The following is a 27260-nucleotide window of genomic DNA, read 5'->3' as shown; positions in this document are numbered from 1 at the left end:
CAACATCTACAGAAGCTCTAATCTAATCATTCGTCCTTGAAGACACACATACAAACCCACATCTTTTTTGATCACAAGCAGCTTCCTTGAAATCAGTGGTACTGTGCCCCTGGGGTAAAGTTATCCCTGCACATGTGTGTAAGATATCTTCCTGAGGCTGGAACATAAACAAAACTTAGTTACCCATGGCAGAAAGAAATGCTAAAGATAAATGGTACCAGGCACACAGCTGAAAGTTGCACTCAGTCTGTTTCTAGGAATTAGATCATTAACAAACTCATCACACCATGTAATGTATTTACCATCAAAACTAGATATCCTATTGTCAGATAGCTTCCCATTCCTGCATGTACACCATGCAATTTAAAAAGCATACTCAGCTGAGTATTGATGGAGGAAAAAGGCTAGTGCTTCATCCAGCAATCACATTCAGAGGTCAACACAAGGCACTCAATCAGAGGTGAAACATTAGAGACAATACAGGTTTGTTACTTTAGGAAATTCATTTTGCAGTAGCAGGTGTTACATGTCAGGAGTATGTCTAAACATCACAGATAAGCAAAGTATATCCATATCAGCACAGTTTCTCTCTAGCTCATGTAAAACCAGCAAGACAATGTAACTGGTGAGCTGTGAAGAACCTCAGCTTTAGCAGATTTTGTAACTGCAGGACATACTACAGAAAAAGTTCACATGGGTGCATCATGAACAAGTATGTATATATGTATGTATACAGACAGACTCGTGCATGCATGCACCAGTCAAGATGTACTCTGCAAACATTGCTGCATCCACTTATTGTGGACCGTACAGTACCAAGACATTCCACCTCTGGAGGCAGCTTACATCTGACAGATCTGCCTGAGGATAAGCTTTTGTTTTGTCAGCTGGACCAAGAAACTATATGGTGATCTTAGGCCCATAAAATACTGATGTTCCCAAGGAGGGCCAGGTTATACAGTAGTTAGGCAATCAGCCCAAATTATATGGAAGAACAGTTTTTTGGGGTCAAGTTTGAAAAAACAAACACTAAAATCCTATTTGAGAGGATACAGTCAATTGTTTCTTACAAAAATCCAATATTTAAGAAGCAACAAGACTGACCTGTACAGTATCCTTGACTGATCATCAATGGCCAGTTATTAGAACTGCGAATTTGTATTCTTCTATGAGATGTGGACTACTGAGGTTTGTTACCACTCATCACTTGATGGCTCTATTATGATCCATATGGGTTCAATCACCATATGTTCAAGAGGAACAGAATTGCCCACTGCTATCAAACAGCACTTACTCATTTATTTTGGGAGAGATTTATGAGGGTTTGAGCACAACTAACCAGATGGAAACCAAGAAATCATCTCCATTCAGCCTCAACAAGGGAAAATATCCACTCATTCTGGAGGCAATGTTCCCACTGCAACTTGTACTATACCCTGATTAATTGTGGGCTCTGCTGGGTAGCCCTTTCAGGAAACTACAAATCTGGTCTTGGATGAGCTACAACAAAGTTCTCCATGTGCCTCACAAATGCAGCATTGAACACACTAACAACTGTCTGTGGGTAAAAGATCAATGAATATGAATATAAATTAAAAATCAGAATTCTGCTTCCTGGATTCACTGAAAGACTAAATCCCAAAAGGAATTACAAATGTGCTAATACACATGAAATTGTATAAGCATTTTTTTCATTGAACCCTTTACAATGCAGCAAATTACTTTGAAATAACATTCAACTCCACTCTGATTTATGAAATCATTACAATCACAGTGTGAAACTCGGTATGACTTTTTAAGAAAACAGAAAACAATGTACTCATATCCAATTTTTCCAATGCTTTGTCATTCTTTTCTCCCTGGAAATAACTCTTTTGGTATTTTAAAGGATTGTGAGTTAGGACAGCACTGCAGACTGCACACATAACCTCACGTGACTGTCACGCCTCCATATTTGTGTCCTGGGAATATCCATGTTTCTACACAGAGCTTTATACACTGAGGACTTTGACTGAAAGCTCAAGGCCACTCTCCTAGAAGTAGAAATGCTAAACCATAGCATTTGTTCATTGTGCTTTGACTGGTTTTTGTAAAGCAGAAAATTATCTCCATCTGAGCAGAACAGCTCTGCTGTTTGGGGTGGCCTGTCTAGGGTAAACAGACCGTCAAAAATATTTTTGAAAGAAGTGTTTGTTCAATGAAAGATAAAATAAGATAAAACAAATTCTTCATCTGCTATGAATGAAGAGGAAAGGAAAACCAGATATTATCAGAGTATGTAATTAAGCTCCAAATGAAAGGATATTGGTTTTCCTCATCACAACTGTTTTGTTAAGATGCACTTCAGGGGCGTAAAACCACAGCGGGCATGCCACGAAATGTGAGGCTTCCCTGGAAACAAATCCCCATTGTGTGATCAAAGGAAGATAAGTGCTGAGGCGTGAGCCTGGTCAAATTTATGAAAAAGCTTTGCTTCCCACATGAAATTACAGGCTTTCAGCTTGTCTCCATGGGTTTGCAAAAGCCTGTGATCAGCAAAAACCTTCATTAATTTTTTTCATAAAACACTACTGTGTTCATGAGATTCACTCAAAAAGGTTTAAACTTTCTGATCACAGTTTGGTGTTATTGCTCCTTCCTTCAGACGACACTGACTTTCTGCACTGTTACTACACTAACCTATGCCCTGTGCCATTACAGCTTGTGTCAGTGAAAAGCAAATTGGACAAAGCTGTCATAATACATGCTTTTATCTATGATTTATGGATTCCTTCAGCTCACGTTCTGTAATAATTGACAAGTCAACATAAAACTGCTAAGGTTCATTTTGTCAAATCCAGGTGCCTAACGGTTGATGATGTGCCCAGTGATCCAGAGGGAATTCTTCCACTGATTTTGGTAGGTCCATGAGCATATTCATCATTGCATCTATGCACAACATTTGCAAAACAACCAGTTTTGCAATTGCATAGCTAGTCATCTATGTGCAATAAGTCCGTCTTCACTAATACAAAGAATAAGCTTATAAAGTGCAGAGTTGTAAGATCAAGGGCTAGGAGCAGGGGGCACAGAGTGGTGGTGCACATTCTCCCTTGTCTTTTGAGCCAGACCTGGGTTAGGTACTTTGAAAATGCACCCTGAAACACTACATGAAATCATTTATTTGCCTCTCAAATACAGAGCCATGCATAAGACAAAGAAGATCACAGAATCAAAAGGAGGGTCAGCAGACAATATGTTAATCCTTCAGCAAGTCACAGAAGAAATTTATTTGGAGGGGGAAGAATATTGCACCTTATTTTGAGCTGACCAGAAAATACTGGGAAAATATCCTTTTTTCATAAAATGCCATTTCATTAAAATGGAAACATTTCAAGCACACTGAAATGTTTGACAGACTGAGGTGGGGTTTTTTGTTGTTGGTTTTTTTTTTTTTTTTTTAGCTAATTCCAGAGGAGCCAACAGAAACTTCTCAAGTCACAAACTTGACCTTTCAACAGGAAAAGGGCATTTCTCAAAAAATCCCATTTTATAAGAGAACTTTTAAAATCATGGACTCCAACTCAAAAAAAGCCCTAACAATATGCAAAACCTTGAAAATTTCTGTAAAATGCACCTGTCACCCCCTTGGCCTTCCATGACTTTTTTTTCCAGTTTCACACTTCCAATATAAACATTTTGCAGCAGTATATACAGGAATTCCAGACAGTCTGTAGGGTGAATGAATGAATGGTGGCCATTAAAGATGCTCTAAACCAACACATAAAAGCAAGCTGCTTATTCCCAACAGCAAAACATAACTCAGAAGCACTCCGATGGGTGAGTAATTCTGTTTCTAATGACAGATGAAGGGTAACCTCACGTCACATAAATATATGGAAGACAGACTTCCTCCTGGAACCTTCTCAGGAATAGCACTATTTATTCCATCACTTTCTGTTGCTGTAATATTTATTACAGCAGCATTTATTATGGCATGTTCTGTCCAAAGGGGCTCATAGCCCTGTGCTTACAATCCAATTTACATACCATGTGCACAGCTTGTGCTGGAATACAGCAGTTATGTGACATGCTGCAACATCATCTCTCTTCTTGCCCTGTTTGTTTTCAGTAAAGCTGCTCTACTCACTGTGACATGCAGGCTGTCAGTATATTTACACAGCCACACAGGATTTCCTTCCTAGCTGAATCTCTCAGGGAAGCCACTACCCATTCTGCACTGGTCTTTTTAGCTGGTTTGTTTATTGCAGCTGGAAGAAAGTCTGTTTTTTCAAACACCCTCACTGTTAACTCAGATGTCTTCTCCATGGTTTTCACTTACTTCCCCTCACAGCCTAAACAGTGCTGTTACCGTTGCCTTCGCAGTGCCAATCTGACAGACAGGCAGCAGCTTGGGATCTGAAACTGCCTTGATGTGTTAGATAAGATGTGTGCTCCTGTAAACCTGGCTCCCTCAGCACTTTCAGGTCTTTCTTAAAAGACCAGATTATTATTTCCCCCCCCACACACACACACATAAAGTACCAGAGGAATGGATTAGTAGATATTAAATGCCAGGGAGGTCTAATCTTCTACAGAACACCTGCTTCAGAGTTTCCCCCCAGCACATCTTGAGGAAACAGATGCTGTTCAGCTTCTAAACAAGTAGAAGTGAAATAAAAAAAATGTGCTATTTGCTACAGAAACCTGATGGAAAAGACATTTGACATGCTAAGAAAAGAGAGTAAGACACTGAAGTCAAGCATGCTATGTAACAAATATCTTTTCAATATTAAACAACATTTGAAACTAATAGCTAAGAGAATACTCTTTAATTGCATTTTGCATTTCAGTACTGGATTTCTGTAAAGGAAAACAGGTTTCTTATTGCTGTCCCAAAGTTATGGCTGTAAAAATAAAATTTATTGCAAAATATTCTATTCCTGTTTCTCTTATGGTTACAGGTTGTGTCATTAAAGTTATCCATATGCAATACATAAATACTTTCTTTACACTAAGATACTTTTAGGTCTTTCCCCTTCATATATCTCTCTCCAGCACAGAACGTTATTGCACGGATAGGGCCAGATTTTGCCATCTCTCGCAACAGCTGCAAGATTTAACACTGGAGACTCTTTGAAGAGGAGGTGATGAGTAATCTCACTGCTCTGCACAGCTACAGCCTCACATATTTATTCTTTAAGAAAAATGGATTTGAAACCAGTCATGACTAGAAAGATGAAACACCTCCCTTTTGCTCCTTCAATTTCTCCTACCACTGCTTTCACTGAGTCCCCAGCACGCTCTATGGCTCCTTTTTCTTTGCTCTTAAGTTGCCATCTGCACTCATACTCCTACCAATACCTCCAGGCCAGCTAATAAAAAGACCATTTGTAGTAATACTAGCACAGACCACTCTAGCTGTATCTATACACTATATCATAATGTCTGCCACAGAAAGTTAAATCCTCACAGTTTGTTTTGCCAGGCCCAGGCTTTGGTATTACTGTCCCCTCTAGTGACACTACATGTTCTTGATGGCAGAGGTGACATCAGCAAGAATCAAGGAGTTTCACAGGCATGTTTCCAACCCTGAGGCTGGAAGACACCCATAACCACCCAAGAAAGGTGTGTCCATGTTGGCAAAGAGCTGTTTTCTGTTGAGGCCATTTTTCTCATGTTACAGGGAGGATTTGCCTTGAGACAAGACAGAAAAGTGAAGAAAAGTTGGTTGGAAGGGATTTCTAGAGGTCATACAATCCATCTCATGCTCTTCCACACAGGTCTATTGATAGTAACAGATGAGGACAGCAGGGACCTTATGGAGCCAAGTCCTGAAACCCAGGATGGCAGAGCACATTGTCTCTGCACACCTCACTCCTGTGTAGCACAAACTGCCTACACAAGTGGGTTTTTCCAAATTCCTGGTCTAAATCTAGCAAACCACAGTCTCCTGCTCTTGCCCCTCAAACCCAGTCATATCTGCTTAGAATGGCAGTGAAGTTTCTGACTTTCTACATGTAGATTTGCATAAATGATCATCTATTACGTAGTTACCCAGACCCAGGGTTAACAACCCAAGCTGTCTATTTATCAAAATGCAGTGCTCCCTGTTTGAAGGCACACAAAAAATTTTCAGAAGAGAAGGAGAATCCCACGAAAAGCAAAATTAAAGCAAACCAGGTCAGCTCTTTCCAGCTGTTTTTCCTATTAGTCATTTGGTATGCAGGTTTGGCATCTTCAAAGTTGGGCAACTGTGGTGATTCAAACACATCCCAGGTGAGCTTTAAATCAGAGTAGTTTGTGCAATTCCTGAGCTCATAAGAGTGATCTCAGCAAGCAATTCTCTTGGTAGCAATGTAATCTGAGCTAACTTGCTATGCACATATATGCTCTAACCAACACACTTTTGAAAGCATATTATACATTGAGGTGGACAAAACTATGCTTTACAATATATGGCTTCCTGCACTGCTTTTGGCCCTATCATGTTACAAATCCATGAAAAGTGTGTAAAAACAGCCAGATCAAGTGGGTCCACCTAGTAGAGAGCCCTGTATTTAACCATGCCTAAAAGCAAGAGGCCTATGGAAAAAACAAGGCAAGCACACAGTGTTATTTTGCTGCTTCCAGCATTCATATTTGCCGATTCTTTACCATGCAAACCCTCAGTATTCACAACATCCTCAACCCCCAACTTCATGAAATCACACCTCCTCATCTGTTCTCTTCATTGATCTGAAGAGTTTAGAATTATTAGCAAACTTTATCTTGCTGTTCATTTATGAATATGCTGAACACCCTTAGCCCCAGCACAAGTGTTTGTGGAGTTTTCTCTATCAGAAAAACAAACTATTTATTTCTTCTCTTTGTTGACCACCTTTTAATTAAGTAATAATGTCCAAACATCATTCCTCTCAGATCTGAGCAACTGAATTTGTGAACCTTAGTGAGAAATCTTAATAAAAATCCCAGGTAGATGATCTGAACTGGATCATCCTGTCCACATGTCCAGCGACATCTTCAAAGACCTGCAGCAGATCTGAGAGACTGCACTTAATTGCTCCAAAAATGCACTTAATGTCTCCAAAAAACATCCTGTTTATTTCAGTCCAATGTATTTATGTGTTATTAATTGCAGTCTTTTCAGTAAGTCCACCGAATTTAGTTAGATGATTATTTAGACAAAGGCACTGCCATAACATTGCTAACAATGAAGTCAATTGTTTAGTGCAGATAGCAATAAATGAGTCACCTTTTTTTGCTCCTTCTAAAAAAAGAATACAGCTAAAAAAAATACTTTGTATGCTGACTTAGTATAAACAGGGATTATCTAGAATGCTGATAGGATTCTTTAGCATGAAATACATAAGGCTAGAAAAACTACCATATTCTTCCAGACAGACCCTTCTCTCAAATCAGAATCCATAGCATGGTTTTTTAGTTTTGCATGCAATTAAAAAAAAATAAAATTGTTTTCTTTAGAGATACCCATTTTGTTATGTTATGTTTCTTAATAACCAAAGCTTACACAGCCCTTTAGCTTAGAAAAGCCATTCTGTGCAGACCTGATGGATTTGACAACATCCTGTTTATTTCAATCAGGACTTTGGAGTGTTATTGGATAAAGACCTTTGAGAGCATTTGTTCCATCTTGTGCTATACAAATGTGGAAACTGTATTTGAATATCCTAAGCTTTCTTTGACAGTTGTGCCTTTTAAATTGCCCAGATAACATAAACAACAGCCACAAAAATAAACAGTCTAATGCTCCAATTGTGAATTACTGCTGTGGTTACTACACACCGATGAACAAGTTTTTAGGACTTGTCCCTTGTTTTTTATTAATTATTCCTCAAAATGCAGAGCAAAATCCCTTGCTAGTTTCCCTAGTCTACACAGAAACACCCCCAGCTCCCAACAGATTTTGCTCACCATGAAGATGGAGCCCAAGGTCAAAAATCTAGCCTAATCACAGTCAAAGCTCAGACTCTGCAGCCTGAGACCTAACTCTGCTCCCAACCAATCCCCTGAAATATTCCTGTGGACTTTAGTTGTGTCTGGAGAAGCCCCTAACTTGTCAGACTTGTCTTTGGTTCAGTTTTGTCTCCAAGTACAGTTACAACATTCTGTAGACCCATATAAAATGTGCGTATATCTCCTGATTTTTACTTCTGCCTTCTTGTTTTTATTTATTTTTTTATCTCCCCCCAAAAGCAGGAGAGTCTCTTCCCCTCTTTCCAGACTTGAAAGCAAAGCATTTCACAGAAACCATCTCCATCAAACAGAAAAACCTCTGACACACAATTAAATAACTCACATCAGCACTTCCATTTCTAAAAATGTGCTAAAAATGCAGGGAAAAAAAAAAAAAGGAAACAGAAGTGATGTGTAAAGTTCACCTTTAGCCTGATTTATCCCGAAATTTAACAACCACATCCTGACAAAACAATAGGTATTTCCCTAGGATCACTAGTCACAAGGGACAGAACATAAACTTCACCTCTGGTCTATCTGATGAGGCTTAATTATCTCAGAAGAAAGTGAAATTAGACATCTCTCTCCAAGCTGCTAATAAGGAGAATCTGACAAAAGAGAGCAGTATTTCAGGATAGTTAGAAAAACTGCTAGTTCAGAAACGGAGAAAGATAATTTGAAGATGACAATTTGCAATATTCTGAGGGGTATCTTTAACCTTCCATTTCATTTTTTTTTTTCTGAACAAGACTGCTTTTCTCCAGGGAGTTTTACTCCAATCATGTCAGAAATGGTATTTTATTATCTTTGAAAATTATATAGTAGTACACATTGGTACTTGATGTGGGCACATATCTTTACTTTCCCTGCCCCTCCCTGCTATGGTATTTTATTTTTTTCTCCAGCTTTCTCTGTTGTGATTGTGCAGGTGAAGATGTCTTGCCCTGCACAGTGCCTTCCATCACAGGAGTTCAGATTCTGCATATATCTCAAGATCCTTTTGCACTAAAGATGCTATCACTATCGTCATCCTTCTAGTCTGGACACAAAATGACTGTGTTTGCATTTTTATTTTTCAATGCCATCTAGCACAAAATGAAGAACATACTAGTTTATAAGAAAGGGAATAAAAGTTCACCTACTCACCTGGACAGCAGCAATTTACCCTGAAGTTTCAAATCAGCAGCACAGTCATCAGATTGACAGTTCCTTTCAAAAACAGTCTGTGGAAAAAAAGAGAGAAAAGAAATGTTACAGCATGAGAGAAGTAAGCTTAAAATTCAAAGGAACATTCTTGGATGAATTAAGAAAACACCAAAACCTGTGATATATGAATACACAATGTGAGTGTTAAGTCTTTATCAGAACTGGTTTTATTCAGTCCTAACTGAACATGAAGTTTCCCAAAAATCAGACTCTCTCGGAGGTTTACTTCAATCTATTCACACTTCTCATCTGACAAGAATTACCTCTCTGGCACTCATTTCTCTTCCCAATGCATGCTCATGTAAATGAAACAGAAAAACTTTGAAGCTATTTTCAGTACTCAGAATTCCAAATAAGGAAATAATGCACCAAACATACTCATGAAAGACAAGGAATAGACTCAAATAATGGAACCACTGTCAATCTTGTGAGCTCTGGTAAAGACTACCATTTAGAAAATTTAAGATTGATAAAGCTAGGAACTGTGAAGGGACAACATATCACTAGACACAGGCATGCTACTGAAGCATCAAAATTAAGGGGACTACGTGAGAAGTCTGTGAGCCTATGCAAACCTCTACAGTAGTTTGTCATGGCTAAACCAGGGAGTCACCAGTGAAAGAATAAGACAGGAATATGTTCCTGGCATCCAAAAAAAAAAAAACAGGTGCTGTAACGATCATAGTTACTTTTCCTGCTGTTGAGAACAGAGACTGATACCTTTCTGAACATAAGCAGACTTTTCAGGGTGAAGGATTCATTCTTTCATAGTTTTAATGCTCTTCAGCTTACCAAAGGATGACACCCAAAATGAGGGTTGTCAACCCTGTTCAGATAGCAAACCTGACAATCCACTGATATCTTCCTTTAATGTGAATATTCTGTTCTACAGGCTTGGCTTCATTACATTTATCACCAAAGTAAATACATTTAAGTCATAAATGCAAAGACAGCAAATCTGTGCAGGACATATGATAGTCAGATAGGGTTGGAGAGACTTGGGAGAAAAATAGAATACAGAGAATTAATACATTTTTAAGAGCTCTGCCAAACTGTATGAACACTAGAGAAAAACTTAAGCCCAGAGGGCACAGAGATTTCCAGTTCTTGTCTCTCCAGGAAGATTTTTGGTTAAGAAGGCAGCTTGCTCTCCTTTTGCTACATGGAGAGTCAGAGCTCTCCAAAAAGGAGTGGACCTTTGTGCTGTTGGACTAGCAGATATCGAATTATGCTGCAGGTTGAATTGAGTTGTGAAAAAAAAAAAAAAAGGGAAGATGGAGATGGACAGTTCATTTGGGGATATTTAACCTTTCACTTTCTCGTGTTTGCTTTCTCAGAATCTCAGAAGTGGAAATTGTTGAGAATTTCAGCACAAGGGCTGAATTTACCCTTCTTCCTTAATAAAGAATACCACATCAAAGGATGAGAATAGCCCCAACACAGGCACTAGCACAACAAGGTATCCCCCTCAAAAGATGGCACATTCCAGAGGTATAGACTCAAAAGTTCTCAGAATTAATCCTCAGTCACCATAGTAGCTATATATAGGAAAGACCATTTGACCTTCAGAGGAGAAAGAAAAATAAAGTGTAAAAACACTCTTGCCTGACAGTTTCCCTGTTTGCATTGCAGAACTCTTGGCAAAGTGAACAGAGCAATCAAAGATATGACCTGCACGTTCCCAAGAATAAGTGTACTGTAAGTACACTTAAGTAACTACCTAATAACCCTGGAATTTTGTTACTAAATCTATAGCTGTGGTTCTTCATAAAGAATGAACAAATACCTCATTTTGTAAAACTACTGAGCTTGTATCACTTCCAACATGTCATGCACTAGACAGCAAGCTACTTTGAAATACATTTGGAGTATTTTGTTATGTCATAGAAACCCAAGTTCCCACACAGCGCTGAAATGGGAGAAAGAATAAGGACAACAAGTTCCCAGATGCATAACTGTGTAGGAACAAACCCTTTGCTTTTGCAGAGGATCTTGAATCTATTCACGACAGGAAGGAGAAAGGATTTCCAGTCTAGTCAGCTGCTAGAACCCATAAATGCAGTCACAGTTCCATCATAAGCTAATAACAACTATGGATTATTTTGCTATTTTCTGATCGTTCCCCACTCTATTCTACCTCCCGTTTTCGTATGCCAATTGGAGCCTCAATCCTCACAGTCAATTTACTTACTCTATTTTCTTCTCTACTAACTTGAGCCTCCCCTTCCCCAGCCTGTTGCTTCTTCTGCCTTTCCAGTTGACTAATTCCTGCCTGCTCAGATCCCTCCTAAAGAACTGAGTAAACACACTGTAAGTCATCATAACATTTGTGCATACTGCTTATATATATTGTTACTGTGCCCTTACTTGTCTACTTGGGCTCTGATTTTTTTGGATCAGAAACTAACTCAGCACTGCATGTTGCTAGAACAGGAGTCCATGCTTGAGGTATGCGCAGGCTCTGCTACGATATGGTCACTAATTTTAACTCTAAGCAATCTTTAAAGTGGTTTTAGTTTAGCTTTAGGGATTTGTAGAGATTGAACAGGGCAACCAATGGGCTGTGTGTATTAGCAGAACTAAAAAGACAGAAATAGGACCAGAAAAAATTGCAGAAGTGTAGAAACACTTCACGATTTCTGCAGTTACTGTTACCCAAAGTGAAGAGAAGTCTAAATGGTGGTTCCACTAAAGTCCAATTAACTGATTCTTATTGGATTCCACTCATACTGTACATATGTATATCAGAGATGGTCAGGAAGTTTATTTGCATAAGAAATACACGTAAGAAAAATTTAAAAGCAGGAGGAAGAGGCAAAAATTGTCCTGAATGAGAAAGACAGCTGCATCTCATACCTCAAAGCCACTGTACTTTTGTCTGGCATTTCCAGGACAGAAATAGGTGTTTGTGTCCTAAGGGTGTTTTCTGAGTAGAAAGAATTATGCTTCTTGAGAGGTCAAAGAAAGTGTGAGGTATATCCCAAAAGGTTAGAGGAGATGGGTGCTGCTCATGCATCCCAGAGAGTTAGACATAAGGCCTACACATTTAAAGAGTGAACATACACACATAATCTGCACATAATCAAACGTGTAGTAAGGAGAGACCTAGAGCCAGCTGATAAGGAAGAGGATACATCTAGACAGACACTTAGATAAGGGCTTCAGATGATGTACCTTTATGCCCATTCTGTCTTTTGAAGAGAGTTAGTGGATTAAATTCCACTTTGGTAAAGCCCAAGGGTAAACATACAGGCCTCTGCCTCAGGAAGGAGGAGGAGGAGGATGAACTCCTAGTTCCTGCATCCCAAGGCATCCTAAGCACAAAGCTGCTGTGTATATGGTGTGAAGATATTCTCCTTTTCCTTCCTGCTGATAGTGGACTGCTAAGGAACGCTGCTAGAAGGTAAAACAAGCAAGAAGGACCCTTGCTTCAGCCTAATTGCAAGAGCTCTCTGCTTAGAGGAAGGCAACATGTGATTTCAAGTCTGGCTTGCTAAATTGCTCACTTTCTCTCAATGGATATCAAAATTAAAGACATTTATGTTTCTGGGAGTAGAGAAGAGAACAGGAACAGAGAAAAACTGAAAAAGCCTGTGTTCATGGCACTCCTGCCCACTGAAATACTGGAAATTATCCAATAAACAAAGAAAAAAGAACATATTTACAGATGTTCAAACTCAAAAAATTCAGGAAAGAGCATGGAAATTTCAAGTTGTAGCCAAAATGTTCAATCAAGACTTTGAGAGGTTGCCAGTACTATGTTCCAGTAAGAGTTGTGCCCATCCTTTCACAGAAAAAGGAAAGTGACAGCTGACAGCTGCAGGACAATGCTTGAAGAGAAGGAGGAGATACACGACTCTCAGAAGAACTCTTGAAAACTTGATGAGTTATGGTCTGGGTAAAAGAAGAGTGATTCACTCTGGATCAGGCCTTTAACTACTTCCTCACTCATCAGTCTACAAAAGGTTCAGATAGCACCTCTTAAAAGGTGGGAGAGCTGGCTCTGGTAACTGAGGATCCATTCCTTTAACTTCATAAACTGTGCCACATCCTTCAGCAGGATATCTTAGGTCATACAAAATGAAGTGGGTTAAGAATACAGTATTCTGATCTCTACACTGATTTCCTGTATATTGTCACCATATCCTACATAGTCTGTGCAGGGATGACTTAGTAGTTAGATCATGCTAGTTAAGACTAAAGTAATTCTATTTAAAGGGTGCAGGAAAAGGGAGGGTTTCTTAGTCTAACAATTCCTTACTTTTCAGATATTGATGCTGTATGGCTTATTGCCATGTTACCTGATGAAGCTGAGTTCTTAGGTCATTACTTAAGGACCAGGATATGTGATCCAATTTTCAAAAGAATTGAACTATAAGCAAACCTCACTACCTCTTTTAGGGACTATTTCCTGGTTTATAGCTTTACAAACTGATGAGTTAGATATTAATATCTAACTATAGATACAGAATATCTAGGGAATATCTAAATACAGATACAGAAGACTGGTTTTAGACCTTTATTTTGTGGTCTATTGACCACAGAAAGAGAAATAGCAACTGACTTTCCCTAGACATCCTATGCTTCACTACACTACTCATGAAAAGTGTCCATTCATATATCCTGCTGAGCCAAGTGCAAAACGGCTGATTTTAATTCCCACTAGAAGAGCAATTAATATTGTGAAAACCTTCCCAGGATTTCATCAGATGTTCTGGCTAAAATAATAAATGGTTTTCACAATATTCCTTAATGGGTGGCAAAGTGAACACATGACAAGGGCAAGATTACCAGGGGAGCAATAACTGTTCAGCAGAATCCTACTACGAAACCATGGAGTCATGCTGGCCCTGCATGGTGCAGAGGATCAAGGTTAGTTAGCAAGCTCCCTCAGGTCCATACTTCTGATTTCATCAGAGCACACCTTCATGCAAGGAAAACAGGTGCTTATTTACAGTGCATTAGTGTACAAAACCAGCAATTGGCCAGTAATCATGATTTGACTACTAAGGGTGCAAACACGCAAGGTGAACTTCTCCAGCTGAGGAAGGCTACAGGGGAATTCATTCACTTTATTGAGTGAAAGAGTGGGCCTGAATCTCATTGACAGTTTTCAAAAGACCTAAGGCCAAATGTAATCCTTTCTCCCCTGTTTTAGCTGCATCCTGCTTTCAGTAAGGGTTAGAAACTGGACTGGAGCAACAAGCTAAAATGAGAGAGGAGGAACAGGAACTCTCAAATTAATTCAGGTGTTTAGAAAAGACCAGGCATGAAAGCTGTTAGCTATTGTAAGCAAGCATAAATTAACAAACATATGTATTGGTTATTCCTCATTGCAATGAGTGGATTTAACAATGCAGTCTTTTGTACTCATATTCTCCTGGGGTGAAGAATTTCTGTTGCCACCAATTGTAGCAGACCCCAAGCCTTTCAGAGCTTTATTAGATTTCTAGTCTGACTCACTCATTTTTCAGGATAAGGCTTTTTTTTTTCTTTTCTCAATCATTAACAGTTGAAATCATCCAAATAGTGTTCTCATTTTACAGGACTTCGGACCTTATAAATTCATGGAACAATAGATGGGAAAAGACTTATTGGGTTAATTGTCCCATCTCCCCATACCATTATAGGATGAATTGCTGCAGCACATTTCTTCGTATATATTCCTGCCTTGTCTTAAATGGTCTTCCATTTATTTTGGATGACTACAGAATAAATCAATTGTATCATCTCAGGCGGGTACTTTAATTGTATTTGAGAACATTTTCTGCTCTAAACCTCTTTATTTGTCTACTAAAAGTGGAACTCTTTAAGATGAATTTTTCTCATGCAGGATGCTTTCATACTTACACATTTTATGCAAGTCAAAACCTTTTACTCATCACACAACAGTATAATTAAAAATATAAATCTATAATAACAATATCAAATTAAAAACAGATGTGGCAGCTGTCTTGTCAACTGAAATGCTCAAAATGTCTTCAAAATGTCTGCCTTTAACTTATTGAGCCTCCTAAGGGCATGTCAGAGTCCACTCATATAATCCACCTGCACTTCAATGAGTTTGCATTTATGAGTGCTACTCTGGACTGACAAGGATTTGAACTGACTGAACTAATACTCTCGTATTATCTCCTCTCAAGATGTTAGGCATTCCAATTAAGCTCTGCACATCTTTCATATAACTGCTGAAAAGATATGAACACAGCTAATGGAAGCCTGGCTTGCTAAAGTCTGTCTGCCATCTTTATGGTTTTCTAAGAATATTATCATTTTCTTTTATAGCCCCACCCATAAGCAGGAACCGTTCCTTCCTTACAATTACAAATCTGTCCACAGAGAAGTTTGGAATTGAAGTGCATACTGTTACACTGAACCACAGAAACTACCCAGTAGAATTTTAACTTGGGATTCAGCTTGCAAATGCTTACATGATCTTCTCTCTTTTCTCTACCAATGCCTAGAAAAGCCCCAGTTTCCTGGCAGAGACATGACCTGAGTCAAGTAGGAACACAGGGATCTCTGCTCTGGGGAAGGCACCAGTGGCAAACCTGGACCACACTGTGTGTACATTTCACCCTGTCCAGGTGTGTCATTGCTTTGACCTCAGTATGAGATCTGAGGGCTGTGTGTGCATGTTTTAAAATATGAACTGGCGTTATTTATGCAACAAACCAAGACTCACTAGAGGTGTTCATAACTCAGCTCTATAAAACTCCTCCTATACTGTCTCATATATGCCAACTAATCTAATTTATGTGCAAATCCTTACCCAGCTTTCCAAACACAAGTATTTCCAGTCTTCTGCCTTAATAAGCTGAAGTTTATCCCAAAGACGTGCAGACTCAGCCACTCAGAGGTGCAGCACTGTACCCAAATTCTCACTGCAACTCAGCAGCACAGCTGGGAACAGAATGTCCTAAACATTTTCTGTCTCTTCTCATAACTTACAAGCAGTTTTATGGAAAACCATTCACAAAGTCCTGAAGACACTGATGCAATTAAATCTACCAAGAATATTTTCCTATAACAATATGGTGTCTCCATCCATATAACAGCAGGTGATTTTATTACTGTTTAGAACAGGCAGAACTCTAGCATACCACATTCTGAATTCTAAGATACATTACTGGATACTACTAGGAACAAATCCCCACAGTATTTGGCAAGAGATCTTTCTCCTTCTTGGTTGACAAGTATTTATACAGTGGGCATACAAAAATAAATGTTATAGTACAAACCATTTACAATGAACTAAGCCAAACCAAGTCCTAAATACACATTAATTTCCCTGAAGTAAGAAGACTTAGTAGTTTTTTCCAGTGGATAGAAGTAGCAACTGGTCTTGGGAGTCAACAAAGACGCTAACGGAAAGTCATCCTCAGGCTGGGAAGTTTTAAACTTCATAATATGCACTCAAAAAAAATTAAAACATCCTTTTTTCTCCCCACCCAATCTTGACCCATCAGAGTTTTTCTATTTGAGCAAAACTGAGCTGGCTAGCCACTTACAACTTGGAAAACTGAAATCTTCTCCACACAAGTCTCCACCCAATAACTGTACAAGTTGCTGAGACGTGTTAGTAGATGTGTTCACATAACCCTTAAGTATTTTCTTTTGCTACCACAGAAAATTGCACCAAGCTGTAGTAACCATTACTCCTGGTGAGTATATACAAGAACCAAGAAAATATCCTGGGCCAAACAATCCCTCAGGCCAGTTTAATTATATTATTCCTTCATTTTGAATTACCAGAGCCTACTTGCTTGCAAAAAATGCTCAGTACACAAAGATTCATAATTGTATGTTTTTTCATTAGGCAATTTTCATTAAGATCTCTTTCTTCAAATAAATCAGAAATTCAAATTATTTTTCATGTTTTGATTGTTTCAAGCATGGTCTATTTAGGAATAGAAACAGGCTCCTTCACTGAACATTCAAGGTTTGGTTAGGCTTTATTTTTAAATACAAGTATTTTGCACTGCCTTGCAGTAAATATTGCATTCTTTGAAAATAAAGGTGACCAATAAATAAAAGTATTTTGAATGATATTCAACTCTGCTTTGGACTAAGTGATAATACAAGACCAGGCTATTCTCTCACATACAATGCAATATAGCTTTAAAGCTTGAGTATCCAACAAAACACTTTTCAGTGATCTTTTAACAGAGGTGTCACTTCTAGTGGCAGGTGTCCATAAACACTTATTTTCAGGAGGACTCCTTAATGTATTAAAGCAAAGAACTTTATATGCTCATTATGATCTTCGATCCTCATTTCATGAGGCTTCTTGGAGGCTTTCCTACCTTCTTGTTTGTGAGCCACAGGACTATACACTCTGGTTGGGAAGTCATGCATGCAGGCAGGGAACATCTGGTGCACAAAAATCAAACTGACATCCCAGTGAAAGGGATCACTTCAGCTTTAGCATCACTTTAATTTAAATAAAATCATTTCTAATTGACTATAAAGCCCCACATTTGCTGGATTTGTGGCTTTTCAAGTAGGTCTGGTAGACTTGCAGTAGGATCTTGAAAGATCAAAGTCCTCCCCTTTCCTGCACAGTCATGGATCCCTCCCTTTTCCTCAGCTATTCAATATTTCCTGCTGCTTCTCCTGCATCCTTCCACAAAACCCAGCCACCTGGCTTTTTAGAAAAGTGTCAGCCTTGAAATGGTGCCTGGAAGCAACAGATGCAACATTTCTAATTTAAAAATGTCACTTTTTACTGGATCAGCAGGATCTAGGTCTTGTGAAAACCACACACAACTACCTGTATGTAAAGACTCCTCTAACACTAAGCTGTCACTGATGCTGTATCTTCTGCAAACAGTGCCCACTAAATCTGTCTTGGACTTCCTAAATATAAGGTCCTTCCATAATCATTAAATTATTTTAAAATGCAAAATCTTTACTATATAAACTTTGGTTCCTACTATCCCCCTTGGTCTTTTAAAGCAATTTCTATTTGTGAGATAACAAAAATCCTGAAAGAGAAAGTTACACTGATTTTCCCATGAAATTAGGCTTTGAGGAACACCACCACCATGCCTCCAGGCTGCTCTGTCAGAGCTTTGTTACCATGGCTGCCACACTAACTCTGAAGTTCTCCCCACTTTCTCAGCTGAAAGCACACTTGCAGGCACACCCCATGTCAAAATCCTTTTCTTACTAAGCTAAGTGAACAACATCTGGGAAGCAAATGGAAAGAGACTGTTAAACTGGCTCCCTCTCATCCAAATTACACAAGAAAACAAGTTAGGGAAATTCTCAACATATTTTTGTTTCTACTTCATAATCTCAGCATTTAGGTATTTCAATACTGATCTGAGACTGTGCCTGCAGGGCAAGAAATGACCTTTTGATTTTAAACCCAGTGGTAAAGCAGCCAAGCCGTTTTGTTCATGTAACACTTAGGTTTTCAGCACACTTCTCAAGTTCCATGTTCTCCACAAACTCCCACCACACTGTTGCAACAATACAACATTCAGATACATAACAGCTACAGTCTTTTTTCATAAAGTAATCCTTAGAAGCATTCTTCATTCATGCATTTAGAAAAATAAAGCATACTTGAATAGATACTCATGTCTCTAATTATGAGGATTATAGCCAAACACAGTTCAAAACACCTGGGTATATAACAAAGCAAATCGTTTAAGATTGTAGGCCGGATTTTATTTTATTTTTTAATACTATTCAGATGCCTGCAATTCAACACAAGAACATATCCTTATGAGCAGAATCAGAGAGTAATATTATAGACAATGATGCAAGCATCATTTAACAGACATGGACTTCCCAGGGTTAAAAATCATACCTAACCATTCACTGCTAAGAACCTCAGATTCTAGATATAATTTTTACCTTTAAAAACAAAGAAATGAACAAACAAACAAAAAAATTACCAAAGCAAAAAAAGATGTTTCCTATTCACAAGCAATGTCAGCTGATAACTTGTCAGCATGCTTTGGGAAATAAGCTCGAACGGATGGAATGTGTGTAACTCATTCTAACTTTCAAGTTTCCTCTGCTTTGAGCAAGGAACCAAATCTACAAAGGTCCCCTCCAGCCTAAATAATCCTGCAATTCCGACACACAAGAAGCTTTGCAAGACACAGAAGTCGTCTAATTTCCTTGTGAAGCCTCAAGTTTCACGCTTGGAAACTCTGGTGCCAGCATGGTAAGAGGCTGAATTGTCCTGCAGGCTCCCTCCTCTCCAGACTGTCCTGCACTTAAAATGACCACACTCAGACAGGAGTCTTTTAAAGGAACACTAAGAAGGTCTCTCTCTTCAAAAGGTCTGCCTGCTTCACGAACCCTGAAGGTGTTTACTACCTTCATAAGCACTGACTTGATTACTCCTGTCAAAACATGCCAAAATCAGCCAGCATTTTCTAAAGATACTAGTGAGGTCAAGTGAAGCAAACAAGAAAAGTGGGATAATCACTCACACTTTAATTCCTTAGGCAACAATTAGGGAGAAAAATTGAAGCAAAAAAGGTCTCTCTCAATGACAAGTGTTTCATCATTAAAGGAATTTTCCTTTCACAAAAATTAAAGACAAAGGCATTTTCTTCACTGCAATGGATCAAAATAGGATGCTAGTAAGCACATGGCTACACCCACACTTTACTCTCTCTGACATAAAACAATCCTATTTTAGCACAGCATGTACTGCAATAACCGCAAAAGCAGGTTTCCCTTGCCACATGGCTGAACATGAGGAACTCTCAAGAGAACAGGGTAGTAGTTTGGCCAGATAAATTTTTATTTATTCTGCCCATTGTTCTCCCCTAAAAGAGGCAAGTTTTCATATCCCCTGCTGAAGCCAGCCCTGTCCTGTAACTAACAAAGGCTCAACCTGGAAAGATGGCCATGGCCAAGCCTTTCACAAGAACCTCTTATAGAATGGGAAGAACCAGAAGGAGCAGGATCATCCTTATCCTTTCCTTTCCCTTATTCAGTCTCCTTTCCAGCACAAACACCCTGAAACAAGAAAGTGACCTCACCTAGAGCTGCCCAGCCTCATCAGCATGAGTCTTTACTACATCATGAAAAAGCACTGCTGGCAACAACAGTAGGGATTGTAAAACAAGGCTACTGCATGCAAACGACCCAGAGCTTGGCAACCTGCTTTATGTCCATACTGCTGGCAGTCAGCCACAGGCTTTCTAGCAGAATAACATAGTCCAAAGCTGACCTGATTCCTTTGTGCTATCTTTTGTCCTTTCTTCCAGCGGAGAACAGGATTGAGAGCAGGTAATTCTCTATCCTCTCTTCCTCTTTCTATCACATGTTCCCCAAGGCTGTATGCAGCTTCAAATACAATTGGAGATATGACATCTTTGACTCTTTTCTGTAAAAGAAAACAGATATTCCAATTATACATATAGGCAAGAAGATATTTATATGCAACAATAACACATATAGATTGTTGTATTCAACACTGCAGACTGGTTCTCTACTTCCTTTACTTTTCTCTGCGTCAAATAGGAATAAGTATGTTATACCACCAAATCAGAGGATTAAAAACAAAAGGCCTTGGTTCCACAAAATCAGTGGCATATTTAACACACCTATAATTCAAGCATTTTTTTCAATAAAACTAAGACATTTTCTCAGAAAAAAATTAAATTAATCAGGAAGTGCTTCCATTAGTCCTGTACAACAGGGAAGCAAAGAGCAAATTATCTTCATCTCTGGGGTTTCTAAATCCTGGATTTTGACTGAGGTCATTTCACTCTTTAAAAGAAAACTCCACTTTGCCTTCTTTGCAATATCAATGAAAAGAATGGACAGGTCAAGATACCAATGTGGCTATAAAACAAGATTACAGACATACAGGGGCAAGAAAAGTTGTCTTCCAGCATGATCCTGAAAGCAAACTCACAGCTCCCCCACCCTCAGCACAGTAACACTCAGTGTGTAAAGGAAGAACATTCTTCCATTTCTTTATTGCTATACTCTAGACTTCATACCAGATGTAATAAATTGTGCCACATTATTTGTCTGATAGGACAAAGAGATTGCCTTTTCCTTGTTGGAGGCCAAGCCACAAAACTCCTACCACTTGTCACAATGGGAGATGCCAAAACCCAGTTTGCTGTGCAAGGACAAATGCTCATTGTGCTCTGTTCATTCCTGACTTCCAACATCCAATTTACCAGATAACAGAAGCTGCAGACAGCTCTACCTTTTCATAGGAAAACATTCCTCTTAAATTCTAGCTACTTAAAAACTTAGCATGAATTCATACAGACAAAATTGGGATGATAAATAAATACCATAAGTAAGCACAACAAATCTTCAAGTGAGCCAACTCTCGGCTTTGCATCAGTTAGTGGACTTCTCTGAACACAGCCTGCCAACTTCAAGAAGCAACTGAGATGCAATACAATTTCAATTGCGGCTTCCAGATGTGGGAAACCCAGGCACTAACTGGCTTTCTGACCACCCAGTTTGATCTTTGTCAAGGCAACTATTTGCTCTCTCTAATGTGGCAACTGACCACAGATCTCTGAAGTCAGACAAAGATTAGAGGCTAACCAGATTCCCAAATAATTGGTTAGCCAGGTGAAGAGTATTAGAGACCAGACTGGATGACATTTAACCTCCTGCACCTTGAAGCCTTCAACCAGGCCTTGAGTTCCCTTCTCTGCTACCACCATCTGCTAGTGCCTTGTGCTGAGTAGCAGCCCACAGCACCCCTCAGCAGAAGAGACATGAATGCCTTTGGTCCCTTCTATAGTCCCTTGCTCAGGGCAGAGGCTGCACCATACCAAGATTACCAGATAACATTACAACTCAGAGAAGCTACTAGCTTTGCCCTCTCAGAAAGTCACACGTATTAACTTAAGGGAAGATCACATCACATACAAGAAGACTACTTACAGAAAGAAAGAAGGCTCTAAAAGAGCATGCCATGCAGCAACAGTCAAGCACAATAAATCACCAGGCAAATCACCATCTAATCCAACTGCATGCAACCAACTGTGTAAACACGGAATAATTAAAAATGTGGGGAGTGGGTTAAATTAAAATCCACCTATAACTTTTCTAGCACTATTACTGCAGTATGGCAAAACAAGTACTTAATGACTTCCTAAGTGTTTTAATATGGTCTTGTAAGGTTCAGTCCAATGCCCTTTGAAGTCAAAGACAAGTTTCCCATTGACTTCAATGAATGTTGGAGTGTAACCATATTGTTCGCTGGTGTCTCTGCTTCGTTTTAGTGGTGAAATTGTGACTTCCAGCAGCTTGATTAATTACACGTGTGGATACTCCCTCACCCACAGCCCTGGGGAAATAAATTTCACATACCCACTTGTCTTTAATTAAGGATGAAAGTATGAATGCTACCCAGTTATTAATTTTGCCACATGTTCAGTCCCTTCTGCTCACAGTTCTACAAACATGAAGGCAACAGTCGATGGGATCTGTCCTCAATAACACAGAGACAAGACACTTCTGCCTTGCAGGTACACCACAGACTGTCTGGGATGTGAACACATAAAGAGAATAATGAATACCTGCCCAAACATGTTCTGAAGAAGCAATATTTTAGGGTAGAAATACACTCAGTTTCTTTCTCTTTTAGTCTACCCAAACATACTGCTTCAAGTGGTTGAATCACGCACTGATGAGAGTCCAGGGAAAGATTTTTGTATTCCTGTTTTCTAAAAGGAAGGCAAAAGCTGCACTGACAATCAGGTTTGAAACAAACTGAAAGATCCTTCAAGTCATGGAAACTGTACATGCTGCTTTTCATATCAGTTACATAGCCCTAATGAAGTAGATTTGCCAAATGAAATAATCTCCACAAGAAGCTTTTAGATGTATTCACAGTTTTTCACTGTGACACTGCTGAGGAAGTGTCAAAGGTTAAAGTCACTTCTGCATCATGAAAAAGCATCCCTGGCAAATCATAGCACACTGACAGCATAGCTTCATTAATGGAAGAAACGTCTGGAGGACATTAAAACAAGTGTAATATCCAAGAAGGTGACATTATCAACAGAAACAGCCACACAACAAGGGTTCAGTGAGTAATAGCAATAAATATTCAGTCTCTATAGACTGCATGTCACTAAACTGCTGCAAGTTTTCCTGTGCCCAAATTAGACTGGGGACCCAAAGCTGGGTTTCTCACCAGCCATCAGCTATTTTTTGTTCCTATAAGCAGTTTCTTTAGTGTGGTGGGTTTTTTTTTTCCTTCTCTTTTGGACTGAATTTCATTCTGAGTATAAGAAACTTTTGCAATAAGGCTTCTGCAGAAATCAATACACTTCAGTCCCAGTCCCTTCTGCCAGCATCGCTCCTACAATGGAAAAAGCCCTAGCCATCTGTATCACTCCATCAGGACCTTTTGTCCTGTCCTGTGAGGTATGTTGCATAACATCACTCCAAGTTGAAGAAAAAGGCATTTTGGTATAAAACATCTGGGTTTTTCTCAATGACATTACAGGATGATCCCTCACTAGTATCTAGCAAAGACAAAGAACTCCAGAGTCCAAAAAGAGCACAACACACTTTTTAAAAGAGTCTCTAGGAGAGCAATAAGGTGCTTAGAGACAATTCAAAAGACACCAAGGTCTTGAAAGCTCACCTTAACAAAGAGCAGGCTTGCCATCACCTCTCCCAGAACAATCACCTCAGAGAAATACACATTTTTTAAATGCTATGATAGAAACTGGGCATAGGCATATATCTCTTCCTTTTTATTCTCTGGCTTAGCCAGGGAGAAGAAAGCGAGCAAGCAAGCAAAACCTCTGTCAGATTTATGATCCATTTCTGTTTGACTTTAGCACTAAAATGTCAACAATATCTGAAAAGTAATCACAGAGCAATGACAAAACATCGCTGCTGAGATTCTGAACATCATTTCAATTCCTTCTAGAAGATGGGGTGTGATGACTGTAAGGAATCATTTCCTGAGCTGTTCATAGGCACAGCCTCAAGCACACCAAACAGAGATTCCAACATGCTAAAGGCACACTGCTTTAGTGGGCAGCCACTGCCTTCTCCAACCTTAACTTTGTCTTCCCAGAGCCCACATCAGGACCCTGGGCAAATTTGGACAAAACAAGAAAAGATTTTAGTCAAGGGATTGGATTTGCACTGCTCATAGCGTGAGTGGTTGCCAAAGAGGACTGAATACCATTTCAGCTTTCCTTTGGCTCAGTGCCACAGTACAGTCAGGGGACTGTACACGAGCACAATAAATCATCACTTCTAATTCCCTTTCTTCTACAAGGTGAATGTCTCCAGCAGGGCCTTTGGAGAATGCCAAATTCCATTTTTAATTACAGCCAATGGGGTGAGAAATAAATTGAGATGTAAATAACCCCTACAATCTACAGCAAGAGTCCTGAAGGAACGAAGGATGAAACGTGGTTGTATAAAACAATGAATATGAAATCATTCTGAACAGCATAGAGTGAGGAAATAAACAGAACTGTCAGGGTGACTTCTAAAGTTGCTCCTTGCTTTTGTCCTTGTTCACATCTTTCTTGAGTTTCTCTCCTCTTTCTCTGTGGGAATATTCTCTGATATGTCAGATTTTTTTTTCTGCTCCCTCTGACTTGATCCTGAGGACATCAACCCATGCATACATTCCACAGTTTTTATGGAATTCAGTGCTGCTTTTCGGTACTTCTGAGAACTGAGCTCTATTTACTTTGATGACTAAGAATGAATGAAAGAACCTGGCTTTTAAAACACTTAACTCAAAACTTTTAGTCTAAACATATTTATTTCCAATTTTAAATAAGCACTAATAATAGTCTACAGGAATTTTTACAGTTTTAAAACACACACACACAAAATTTACATTCCCTATTTAATAGATAATATGTTAATGCTGTAATATGTACAAAAGCCATTGTGGAAATGCTAATCCAGCATAAGTCTTTAAACAGCTCACAGATCACTGCCACAAAAGTCCTCAACTCCCAGGGGATAAGCAGTCCCCAGTTCACTGATATAAAAAATGACTCAAATGTCCACCAGCCTTCAGAGTCAAAGGCCACTACTTCCACAAGTTATCAAATGGACTATTAGCTGTAGGTCTTAATCAACATACATTATGGCATATAAACCAACAAGATGACAATGCTAGACTTTAAAGTGAATTATTTTCCCCTCTTTCTCTAAATCATGGGTCACTGAGGACCAAAAGCTTAAGTGCAATACAGTTAAATGAAAATATCAATTAGACAGATTGGCTTTAAACTGGAATTTTCATTCACTTAGACAAATGAATATGTACCTGACATTCTTGTACCTGAAAATTAGTAAAGAGCAACTAAACTTCCTTGTTCCATCCCTTGCCACACTTAAGTCCAGGTTTAGATCCCTTCATGTGCAAGCTCATATTTTCAACTTCCTGCTAATCCCGTGCAAAAGTATTCACTTCTATCCTCACAAGAGTCTTCTTCTGTCCTGTGCTTACTTTGATAAAAATTTCTCAGATTTAATATAATTTATTTCAGATTGGTGCAATTCTAGCATTGGTATCTCTCCACTGCACTGGAAAAGATCTAGTTTCTACTCCATGCACAAGCTGAGGTTTTAATATTTACATAGATATATGTATGTATGTTTGGAGTTTTTTCAAGATGCTAGTGTATTTAAAGAGAGAGCAGGGAAAAAATCAACTGCAAATTCTTTTGCAAAGAAGAGGCAGGACTAGTTTACTTGGTAAATTTGGTAAAAGCTCATTTACAAAATTATTGGTGAAATTCTTGTCAAATTAATAGCATGTGAAGGTGACCAGAGGCCTGATGTTTCAGTAATAGAGGCTTCTGTTTTCTTTTAAGATCTTGTGACAGATACAATTCAATGAGTAGGCAAATAGTCTTTGTTGCTAAACTTCAAACATTACAAGGCTTCTGAAGAATCCCACAATGTTTAGAGCAGGGTTAAAAAAGAACAGAGGATTTGCAGGGTGTTGCCCCCTCAAATGTTATTTAGTGTTCATGTTTGAGGAATGGGGGTGCTTTCTTTATCCTCTTCCTAAACATGTTAGTCCAGCACACAACTGCTTCCATCAGGTCAGCAGCCTCTTCTTTACAAAACACTGATAACTGGAAACATGTTGTGAGAGAGAAAAAAGGCAAATCCTGGGGAAATCTAGTGTTAAATAAACACCAGGTGCCCAGGAGCCTGTGTGCACTGAGAGGACATATTGAAATAGCAAGGGAAGAGATGCAAGTTCAAACCCCAGTCTGGCACAGTTGTGATCTCAGTTTCACTAAGTGCTCACCATCCTTGTGCATCTGGTTTCTTGCTATCAGCTGGGAAGTGACAAACATATTACAATGTTGGCATGGGACAGATTGTGATCAACAGCATAAATATTCCATGTCAAAGGTTACAAAGGCTTAGCAATGATACATTACTGACAATCCTTTCATGGTAATCACTAAGAAAAGTCAATACATGTCACCTAAATACAATCATCATGTATCAGTGAGCTCAAACCTTGATCTTCCAACTCAGTACTAAAATGCAGGATGACAATATAGATTCCCATCCCATCTATATATTTGAATGTTGGGTCTTTTATTGGATATAATGTTTTCAGTTATGTCTTTGTCACCCATTCCCTTTCTCTCTTTTATAGTTCACTTTCAGCCCTTCATTAGATGAAAAACAAGGAAAATTCCTCAGCTACCTAAAATTATGATACTTCCCTCTGAAGAAAGCAGCTCTGCTGTGCCCAGATGCCTTGCTTTGTCCTAATGCTAGGCCAATCTCCATAACACATGGCTGGATACCTACAATGCTGACAGCACAGGAATATGAACAATTAAAAAGTCAGGGAGCCAACAGCTCTGTGTGAAATGAAGACCTGAATTTAAGTGAGCCAAGAGAAGCCAAGAAGGAAGAGGGATAACAATTCAAACATTTATTTATATCATTCTTTTTCTGAAAATGCAATCTCTTTCAGTAGGGAATTATATGCAGAATAGAGACAATAATTAAATCCAGACCCTTCCTGCACACATGCAACCCTATCATATACTTGTCTTTTCCACTGGAGTTACCACATGTCATATCCTACTGATACAAGATTTTATTAAAACCAAACTTTA

The 27260-nt window shown here is 38.9% G+C and overlaps 1 protein-coding gene across 1 annotated transcript in view; it reads right to left on the bottom strand.

The window, feature by feature from the left end:
• Positions 1–27260, bottom strand: part of ITGA9 (integrin subunit alpha 9) — a 205981-nt gene that overhangs the window by 77307 nt on the left and 101414 nt on the right. Inside the window, exons 16-17 of the mRNA XM_054384966.1 lie at positions 20366–20521; positions 9103–9179 (exon numbers count right to left, since the gene is read on the bottom strand). Of these exons, the coding sequence (XP_054240941.1) occupies positions 9103–9179; positions 20366–20521 (233 nt within the window). The remainder of the gene's footprint in view (positions 1–9102; positions 9180–20365; positions 20522–27260) is intronic.

This window comes from Indicator indicator, chromosome 11 (assembly GCF_027791375.1).
Source record: "Indicator indicator isolate 239-I01 chromosome 11, UM_Iind_1.1, whole genome shotgun sequence".
Lineage (NCBI taxonomy): Eukaryota > Metazoa > Chordata > Aves > Piciformes > Indicatoridae > Indicator > Indicator indicator.
Note: the sequence above shows the minus strand (reverse complement) of the source record. Positions and strands in the feature narration are given on the sequence as shown.